This window comes from Populus nigra, chromosome 11 (genome assembly GCF_951802175.1).
Source record: "Populus nigra chromosome 11, ddPopNigr1.1, whole genome shotgun sequence".
NCBI lineage: Eukaryota > Viridiplantae > Streptophyta > Magnoliopsida > Malpighiales > Salicaceae > Populus > Populus nigra.
In genome coordinates this window covers 3431420-3442455 of record NC_084862.1, presented here as the reverse complement: position 1 = coordinate 3442455, position 11036 = coordinate 3431420, and the positions used below count along the sequence as shown (strand labels likewise).

The following is an 11036-nucleotide window of genomic DNA, read 5'->3' as shown; positions in this document are numbered from 1 at the left end:
TGGTTAAAATTATATTTTAAAACAATTTATTTAAAATTTATTTTTTATATTTTCATATCATTTTAATATGTTTAATTCAAAAATAATTTTTTTAAAATAAAAAATATTATTTTAATATATATTTTAAACCACAATTTTATATATATATATATATATATATATATATATATATAAAAGCACACGTAGTTTCACAACTCTAGAGCCTGTGCAAGTAGCAATATTTAAGGTGTTTTTAGGATAGTTTCTTCCTAAAATAATTTAAAAAATAAACTAAATTTTATTTTATAAATTGTATAAGATAGGTTTTCGAAGAGTTTTTAACTCATAATGTACTGTAAGTTTAGATTTGGGCTAATTAATCATCGGTGGCTTATGTACAAAACTAACATTATCTTCTACATCTAAGAACCTGAGATTCTTTTCGGAGCTTCACCGTTAAAACTCCTTTTTCTTTCAAATAGCCCTTTTTTTTCAATTTTTTTTAAATTTCATACTCAGATTTTTTTAAGTATTATCCGAGTTATCTTTGAACCAATCAAGTAAACTAAATTATATTAAAGCAACTTCCACACAATTTAATTTTAAATTCGTGCTAAGCAAGAGGGTAAGTCAATAGTTTTTTCTTTCAATTTCATCATCATACTATTTTTACCTATCGATTGTATTACCTTTAGACTGGCCAAATTGATTTGGTCATGTCAAGACAACTCTTATATGATTTAATTTTCAATTTGAGATAGGTAAGAAGTTGGGTTGGGAGGTTTTTTCTGTCAATTTCATCCTTTTTTTCTAAATTTTTTTCTTAGAATTTTTCTATTGGTTAACTAGGTTGCCTTTGAACTGGCCACATTGACTGGATTATATCATGACAACTCCTATAAGATTTAATTTTAAAATAGAGTTAGATAAGAAGTTAGATTGAAAGGTTTCAAAGTTAACATGTTGGACTAAGTTTAATAACACTTGCCTATAAACTAGTAAGGTGACTAAACTATTATAAGTTTAAATTTTCCTATTCTTATTTAGTTTTTAATTAAATTATAATACAAGATACACATTAGAGGGCTTTGACAAACCTCACAAGGTTTTTAATTTTTATTTGAGTTTTAAAATATTTTTTATAGTTTTTTAATAATATAAAATTTTAAATTGAGATGGTAATGTTGTTACTCATTTTTTACCCCATAAAAAATCAAGAAAAGAAAACATAAAATAAAAAAATTCAAAAAACAAAAGGATATACATGAAGAAAGTCTGAAAGATTGTCCAAACTGGTCAAAATATATAAAATGACAAAATCATCTACTCAATTCTAATTGACAAAGGGTCTATTTGGTGAAAATAATTTTATTTAGGGTAAAGAAATAAAAATTTGGATAGATAAAGATTCAATAGGATTTAAAAAGTCTTAATTAATTTTATTGAGAACTTAATTGCAAGAAAAATTAATATTTTAAGTCAAATTAGGTTTTAATTGAAAAAAAAAGTCTGGAGGTAGATTTGTAAGAGTTAATTTGATCAAATCATGAGTTTAATTGCATAAATATTAAAATTTAATAGGTAATTAGGAACTTGATTGAAGAAATCCTAAACCAAAAATCAAACTAAAAAGGCACGTAATTGTAAGGGTTGAAATTGATTAAATCAGGGGTTAAATTAAAAAATTAAAAGTTTAATAGTCAATTAATATTCAAGTGCATAAATTAAAAATCAAATAATAAGATGAAAATAATGTTAAATTTTAGAGTTAACAATTGAGTTTGATAAGAATAAAATTGATAATAATAATAAGAATAATAGAAATAATGTAGATGAGAGTGATAATAATAATGATAATAATAATAATAATTAAAGATTGTTTATAGTGAGATAATAGTAATTGTAAATGAGTGGTAATGATTAATTGATAATGTTGTTAGGTGATAAATTATTTTATAAAATTCTATTAGCCAAAAATATTTTATTTAATTTTTTTTTAATGTTGAAACATATTAAGTTAACTAATTATCTAATAAAATACTTCAAGGAAAATAAACATAAAAAAATACATTTGTCGTCTCTCAAATTAGCCATCAAAATTAACCCATATTCATTCACAACGGAACCGAGTTATAAGACATCATAGAGGATCACTGACTTTTTTTTGGTTTTTAGCATAGTTTTGAAATCCGATTCGGTCATCGACCTGATCAAGTGATCAGGTCACGGGTCAGATAAGTTGACCCGGATCAACCCAAAAAAACAAAAAAAAAAACACATAACTAGTTGCAATGCAACACTTACATATACCAAATTTAAATTATAAACCAACAATATAAATTTAATTCAATATCCAAAACACAACCAAATATAATTCTAAAATATTTAAAACAAAACATCCAACCACATAAATTCTAAAATATTTAAAATAAAACATCCAACAACATAAATTCTAAATCAACCACATAACTAGTTGCAATGCAACACTTACATATACCAAATTTAAATTATAAACCAACAATATAAATTTAATTCAATATCCAAAACACAACCAAATATAATTCTAAAATATTTAAAACAAAACATCCAACCACATAAATTCTAAAATATTTAAAACAAAACATCCAACAACATAAATTCTAAATCAACAACACATTCTCTTTTGTTGAATAAACACATTAAGTTTTTCTGTGTCCATATGAGCAAAATTTGGATCAAATGTCGATGGAATTGAGCTAATCTCGTCAAAACCTAATAAATCATTAGCATGCTCCTTTGAAACTCCATCATCATAATCATCTTCAATATCATTAACATTTATGACATCTACATTTCAAACAATGACAGCCAACTCACTTTGCAATCTATTTATTGGATTAACAATGACAGCCTCATTGTTAATCACATATAACAGAAAAAGACTACTCAGTTGATACTTTAGGAAATTAACAATGACATCCCCATGGTTTTTATTCAATGCAATAGACATAATACAGATTCAACAAAATACACTGAAAAAAAGTTCATTACTGTAAATCACTAAATCTGATTAGGCAAAAAAAATTAACAAACTAGCAGCCTTTTTTGGCGTGTAATTCAACACAATTGTAACAAACTAACAATCCAATTCCACACAATACACGGTCATAATCTTGTTCATAAAACAGTCATAAACATTAAACAACATAATCTTTACATATATTTTCAAATTGTAAGCTAAATCTTACAATCTTTAGACACCTCCACACAATGATTTTTCACTGTCGAATAATGGTAACACAGTAACAACATCAAAAGAATCAATGAACAATGAATCGGGCTAGAGAGTTTAGTAACAGCAAAATCGGTAACAACATTCTAGAGTTCATCACAACAGGGTTCTTATTTTTTTGGCAGAAGTTGAAATCGCGCTAGAGAAATTGAGTTGACTGGCAGAAGAAAAGACAAAAATCGAGCTAGAGAAACATACCTAAGGTGACTGGGTTGTGAATGAATCAACGAACAATGAATCTATGGCAGTGCTTGAAATTAATTCCAGTGATTGGGCTCGATGGCAGCGGAGTTGAGAGTTCTGAATTGAAATTGATGCCAGAAATGAGAAAACGGCCAAGAATAAAGAAAACAAAGAATGAAAGAAAGAGATTCAAACCTTTTTTTGTAGAGAAACAACAACGATCAATGGCCAGACGTCCTCTGCTCCTCTACTCCTCAGCTGGGTTTCAAAGAGTAACATTAGTTAGGCTACTGATTTTGCTTCGTTCTTCTTCACTCTTCAGTCTTCAGTGTTTTGGCATTTTAGAAAGCCAAAAACAACGTCGTTTAATGACAGTCAAAATAAAAAAAATTGACCGGGTCTCACCCAGGTTTGACAGGGTGGATCGGGTCACGGGTCGACCTGGTTTTCCCGGGCCAATTCCCGAGCGGGTTTTGGCCTCCACCCGGATCGGTCCCAGGCTTGGGTTTTTGCCTCCACGATTTAATTTTAAAATAAAGCTAGGCAAGAAATTAGATCGAGAAGTTTCAAGGTTGACTTGTTGAGCCGAGTTTAATAATAATATCAAATAATTCTCTATAATTTGAATATTTTTTTTATTATGTTCAATTGTTTTTTTTATCTAACCCTAGCGCTTGCCTATAAACTAGTAAGTTGACTAAACTATAAGTTTAAAGTTTTCTATTTTTTTTTAGTTTTTAATTAAATTATAATACAAGATACACATTAGAGGGTTTTGACAAACCTCAAAGTTTTTTACCTAAGTTTTAAAATGTTTTTTTTATAGTTTTTTTAATAATTTTAAATTTTAAATTGAGATGGTAATGTTGTTGCTCATTTTTTACCCCATAAAAATCAAGAAAAGAAAAAATAAAAGAAAAAATCTAAAATACAAGAGGATATATATGAGGAAAGCCTAGAAGATTGTCTAAGCTGATGGTTAAAAACCAAAATGATAGATGAAAAAGTTGGAGGATCAAAATATATAAAATGATAAAATCATCAACTCAATTCTAATTGACAAAGGTCTATTTGGTGAAAATACTTTTATTTAGGGTAAAGAAATACAAATTTGAATAGGTAAAGATTCAATATAAATTTTAGAAGTTTTAATTAATTTTATTGAGAACTTAATTGCAAGAAAAAATTGATATTTGAAGTTAATTTATGTTTTAATTGAAAGAAAAGGTCTAGAGGTAGATTTGTAATTTTAAAGAGTTAATTTGATCAAATCAAGAGTTTGATTGCATAAATATTAAAGTTTGATAGGTAATTAGAGACTTGATTGAAAAAATCTAAGACTAAAAACCAAACTGAAAAGATACGTGATTGTAAAGATTGAAATTAACCAAATCAGAAATCAAATTAAAAAAAATTAAAAATTTAATGGTTAATTAAGATTCCAAGTACACAAATCAAAAGCTAAATAATAAGATGAAAAAAGTGTTAAATTTTAGAGCTAATAATTGATTTTGATAAAAATAAAATTAATAATAATAATAAGAATAATAGAAATAATGTAGTTGATAATAATAATAATAATAATAAAAATAAATATAATCAGGGATTGTTTACAGTGAGATAATAATAATTGTGATAGAGTGTTAAAGATTAAAATGATTGATAATGTTGTTAGTTGATAAATTATTTTATAAAATTCTATTAGCCAAAAATATTTTTTTTTATGTTGAAACATATTAAGTTAACTAATTATCTAATAAAATACTTTAAGGAAAATAAACATAAAAAAAAACATTTTCGTGAAATTATTTTTAACAGAACAACATTTGCCGTCTGTCAAATTAGCCATCATAATTGAAAATTTAAGAACAACCGAAAGAGTAGAATGGAAGTTCGAAAAAACAGAGTGGACTAGACTTAAGACTAGATCCATCTTTGGCCAAACTAGTTAATCAGGTTTTAACTGATCTTTGTGTAATGTTAGTATATTTTCAACTCTCATTCTCCTCTGTCTTCACGAACAACAGATGTATTAAAACCAGAAGAAACTGCTGATCTAAAAAAAATCTGAAAGAAAAGGATCCCATTTTAAGTCAAAAACTCCAAAAATCTCCTCTTTCTCTCCGTAGAGAAAGAGAAGATAGACCCAGTTGACAATTCTGTTTCATCATGCAATTAAAACCCCTTAACACTTACACAATCACACTAATGCTGTTCTTTACAATCCTTATCCTTTTTTTCTCAGGTTTTCTTGAATTTCCATCCATAACAACCTCAATTACCTCACCTGTTAAAGACCCAAACTTTCCTGTCAAAACAACACCAGATCCTTTCACTGATCTGTTCGTTGCTTTCAAGAAATGGGATTCTCAAGTGGGTTGTGTTCAGTTTAGAGAGAAACACAAGAATTTGGGGTCTTTTGGGTCGAAGGGGTCAAATGGGTCTGCTTCTTTGCAAGTTGTTGATGGTGATGTGGGGTGTAGTGAGTTGAAGATGGAGCATGTTAATGTTTTGGTTAAAGGGTGGACTTGGATTCCTGGCAATTTGGATAATTTATATTCTTGTCGTTGTGGGTTGAGTTGTTTGTGGACGAAGTCTTCTGTTCTTGCTGACAAGCCTGATGCCTTGTTGTTTGAAACAACTACTCCTCCACTTCAGGTATTTTGTTTTGAAACAAAATTTGTTTGTTTGGAGATTTCAGTTTTTTGGAATTATAATCAATACATACATGTATGTGTTGTTAGAAACCTGTGGTGTAAACTTTTAGATAGACGCCTTTTTTATTTTGTATTGCTTAAATGATATATAGGATTATGTTTCTAATAATCAAGTGATGATAGGTGAGCATCAAATAGGGAGGATACGGTAATTAGTGAATGAGATCTTGTAGTGTTTAGAAATGTGGTTTTGTGCTCATAATATTATTTAAACATTTTTGTTGTTTGGTCTAAATATCCGTGCCCTCCTTTTACTGGTAGCTGATTTCTTTGATACAATGATAGAATTTGAAGTTGAACCTAAGATTCCTACATTGCCTATTGGAATTGGTTTTTGGATATAAACATAGAACTGATGCTTGAGGATTGACTAGTTAGACAGATTTTGCAGCAAATTGTTTGGAACAATTTTATTGTTAAAGATGGCATTCTGAGTCCATTAATCTATAAGTTGTACATGGTATGATTGGCATCTGGGAACACTGTTGTCCACATCAATATTTGTGTCCATATTTCTAGCTCATGTAATGTTCAGGGAGGTCTATTCTGTAGTTTATTTGATCTGGATTGCTTCTCATAGATTGAGGAGGAAGCGTGTAAGTCTTTGCTTTGGAACATTTTAGGGGGATGTTATCAATATCAAATGATTCAAACCATGGGCATCTATAGACTCAGAAAAAACACTTGGGCAGAGTGCCTTATTTATAAGAATGCAATGCTCATATCTAATAATGGGAATTTTGATGTGAGAAAATCTTTATATAGTTTTGTTGAAAGGTAAAGATAAACAGGAGAAGATTGATTTCCTTGAGAGATATTTGGAATACCAAAGTTCTCTCTTGATGCCTCCTTTTCTCACTCAGGTGGCTGCTTGGGTTTTTACTAGTCATGAACTTCATCAGTGGGGAAAAGTATGATAAAAAAAACACCAATGGGGAAGGTGATGCATATGAGTGCTAGCTTTGCAAGGAAATAGTTGAGTGGCTGTTCGTTCCTGCTTTGCGGCAATGATTAGCTTGAGTGTTTGGTGAACACCTTTTTGGCACCCCAAAACAGTCTCTCTTTTTTTTTATTATCATCTTCCAAAAATTGTAGAGAACTGATTTTAGAAAGAAAGGAGGAAGATGCTTTTTCTGCACAAATAGCTGTGTGGGCACTGCAATGACACAGTGAAAGAGATCCTGAATCTGACACTCACTTGTTGCTCCTCTGATTCCAATCTTGAACTTTGTGGTAGTAGATATATGAAGCTATGGGTGTCACTTAGGTCAAATGTCATGAAGCACAAATAAATTCTTTGAGAGCTGCTGGCTTTTGAAGATGAAAGAGGGAGTTCTGGGGTTATACTTCATTAGGTATTTGTTGGCTGTTATGGAAGGCACAGGCAAAAGCCATCCTTTCATTACAGTGCGGGTAAAATTCCAAATTGAGCAAATTCTGCTGTATACTATATGCTGCACAGAAGAACTATTTAGGTGAATTGGCGAGCAGTACTGCAGCTGGCAGTGCTCTGGATTCTGGAATTTCGACATCTTTGGATAATGACATGTGGTCATTATTACTCTTTCTGTTGTTAACAATGAAAAAGAGTTGATCACCCTGCTACAATTTTTTTACTTGTCACAAGATGTTGGATCCCCTCTGGTTGTTTGCTCAGTTAGCCTGGTTTAGTTTTTTCATGTAACTTGTGCATCCCTATTTTGTTCAATTGTTTTTCTTAGCCTACTTCAAATTGGCCATTTTTATCGTGTTTTGTTAGAGGCGCAATGGGGATCCCCTTCGTGTTTACATGGATCTCGAGGCCGGCAGGAAACGCTCTGGTCGTGAGGATTTATTTATCAGCTATCATGCAGAAGATGATGTTCAGTCAACATATGCTGGTGCACTCTTTCATAATGGTCGAAATTATCACGTGTCTCGTCGTAAGGACAATGTAAGTGTTGGGCTTATGCTCATTCCTTGTTCTGTTGTTTTTGCTAGATAGCTTTTAGTTTTTCAGTTTCCATTGAAATTATGTTATTGCCAGTAAAGAAACTAGCAGTTGATTTCATTATTTTTCTTCTTCGAAGGATACACTTGTTTATTGGTCTTCGTCACGCTGTCTTGCTGATAGAAACCGGCTGGCTAAGAGCCTTCTCAGCTTGCTGCCTCACCATTCCTTTGGCAAGTGCTTGAACAATGTTGATGGGCTAGACAAGGCCCTTTCTTTCTATCCTGAGTGTGCCAATGATGCCAGTCTCAAACCAAAATGGTGGGATCATCTGCATTGTGCCATGTCTCATTATAAGTTTGTTCTTGCCATTGAAAACACCTGGACAGAGAGTTACGTGACTGAAAAGCTATTTTATGCCTTAGACTCTGGTTCAGTTCCAATATACTTTGGCGCACCCAATGTTTTGGACTTTGTTCCTCCACATTCAATAATAGATGGGAATAAATTTAACTCCATGGAGGAATTGGCTTCTCATGTCAAGGACCTAGCTAATGACCCTGTAGCCTATGCTGAATACCATGCATGGAGAAGATGTGGTGTATTGGGTAATTATGGAAAGACTCGGGCAGCAAGCCTTGACACGCTGCCTTGCCGATTATGTGAGGCTGTTAGCCGGAAAGGAGGGAGAAATGCTAGAGCTTAGTGGAATTCTGATAATTCTGATCTCGTTTGGATTGCTTTCACCAACTGTCATGGTTGATCGATGATTTTGTTGCTCCTATTGGATGCATTGGTATTAGTTTACACAAGCAAGAATGACCTTTGTAGAAAGCAGGAATACACGATAGGGTATATATGTTCAATGGGTGAGTCCATTATCATTTTCCTCGTTGAAATTGTCTGGTTTAAGTGGTATGATTTGTATGTAGTATGATTGATGGATCTCATAGATTACATAGAGCCAGACTTTTCATCTGTAGTTTTCGGCTTATCCCATACAAAATCTTGACCTAAACACCAGCTCATTTAGAAAAGCCTGTCCAATTATTTTCTTTTTTTCTCCCAGTTTTCCTGTTGCAAAACATATTTGGCATTGTTTATATCAACAGAAGTACTTGTTTATTTGGTAACAGGTTGATCATAACTTCACAACTCAGCAAATGAGTTGTGTGTTTTGTCCCATGTAGCGGCGTGTGTGGTTAGTTGGATTTTGGTGCTGCGCTTAGTGTTGCCAGTTAAAAATGGCTGGCTAACGCGTTGAGGTGGTACATTGGTAAAACTTGCTCCGAATAAGAAATCATTCAGCATATGTTTGCTTCCAAGTCGCTGGCCTAGTAGTGCTTGACACCACCAGTATGAGCGAAGAACATACAATATGTTTTGCTTTAGAAGTTGGAGCGAAGCACCTAAAGTTCTATACTCAAAGATGCTTTGCTACAAGTGGTGGCTTTTTACTTATTTTCTGTGACACAAGCTATACCTTACTGTCAAACAAGCATGGATAACCAAAAAAAAAAAAAAAACACAGAAGGAAATGATCAGTTGCCACCATATGGTGAAGAAGAAGCTAGTGCATATACAATTGTGTTGAGTTGGAAGCCTTTCAAACATCAGGTCTCACAGAGTCCTCATTGTTCTTCTTTATGAAATTTCCACACTGAAGCCATTATTCCCATTGAAGCTGAAGATTTAGCCTTCCTGAGCCGTTGAACCTGAATTGTCACTAGCCATGATCATCATCAATAAAAGCAATGATAATTTAGAAACAAGCTACAAATTCTTACAGCTTAAAAACAAGGAAACATGTTTAGAAACACAGTGTCTGTAAATAAAAAGAAAACTTCTCACCTTTTGTCTGGGCTTGCTCTTTTGGATCTTCACGGTCTTTAATTCTTCAGGTCTGTTTTTCAGATATTCCTTCAACTGCTCATCATTCATAGCGTCAATCATGTCAGTCTGTCGTGGAAAAAAGAAATAATTAGAGTGCTTAAGTTTTTATTTTCTGGAGAAAAGAAAACATGAAACGAATCAGAGGTTGAAGTTCTACAAGCATGAAATTTAAAGTATTTTCTATCTTCCATTGTCCTCACTGTCGTGTGGGGAGTGAAAATTTAAACTATTTACAAGAAAAAAAGAGAAAAAAGGCTACTTGTTCCAAAAATTAGCTCATCATTTCGAAACAGTACTGGTTGCTGTGATGGCTCAAAAACTGCTCACTGTCAACACTTTAGCTGTTCCTTTGCCCTGCCTTGTCCTTGAAGCAACACAATTGGTGTTGCTACTTAAGAAGATGAAACAAAAATAAGAAAATTAAAAAAAGGGGTTAAATGATTTGTACCCATGCTCTAAGATCTTCAATATCTTTTACCAAGGCCCCTTCTTCTTTGTCAGCAAGATCTTTTCTCTCTTTCCATGAACTAGCGACAGGCTCTGTAGCTATCTTCTCTTTCTTCTTCCCTTCTCTCACAGTAGACATTGTTTGGTAACTCCAAGAAACACAATATAGCAGGGATATAAGTGATGTCAATACAGTAACGGCTGCCCATGTTTTCCTCGGCTCGCCGCTGTTACATTATGAAAAAGAAAAGAAAAGAAAAGGTTGATGCATGAAATTCAGGGCGAAAACAGGAAGCGACCAGCAAATCATGAACAACCTAAAGTATAGTGAAAATCATGTAAAGATCAGGATTCCATGTTGTCTTTTAATGGATATACCAACAAATTCCTAACATTAATTTATCAAATTATTTTATTGTGATGTATTGAGAGACAAACAATTCATTTGATAAAGATTAAAGGTAAGAAATCAAACTGTGAAAATTAGAAAAATCCACAGCACTTAGTATATCAATATCAATATCAATATCTCATTGAAAATTAAAAAAAATTATATATAATGGTATAAAAATCCTTCATCCTAACGGCTAGACTGTATCACGAGAACATCAAGCAG

At 32.0% G+C, this 11036-nt stretch overlaps 1 protein-coding gene and 1 long non-coding RNA gene across 2 annotated transcripts; one reads left to right on the top strand and one right to left on the bottom strand.

The window, feature by feature from the left end:
• The first annotated feature begins 5299 nt into the window (after positions 1 to 5299).
• On the top strand, positions 5300 to 9213 carry LOC133668736 (alpha-(1,4)-fucosyltransferase-like). The gene is made up of 3 exons (XM_062088716.1): positions 5300 to 6091; positions 7910 to 8083; positions 8220 to 9213. Exons 1-3 carry the CDS (start codon positions 5603 to 5605, stop codon positions 8784 to 8786), a joined length of 1230 nt encoding a protein of 409 aa, XP_061944700.1. The 5' UTR covers positions 5300 to 5602; the 3' UTR covers positions 8787 to 9213.
• Positions 9214 to 9475: 262 nt separating this feature from the next.
• On the bottom strand, positions 9476 to 10741 carry LOC133668737 (uncharacterized). Its single transcript, XR_009833787.1, has 2 exons — positions 9932 to 10741; positions 9476 to 9795 (listed from the first exon to the last, which is right to left on the bottom strand). It is a non-coding gene; the product is annotated as an uncharacterized LOC133668737 (long non-coding RNA).
• Positions 10742 to 11036: the final 295 nt, after the last annotated feature.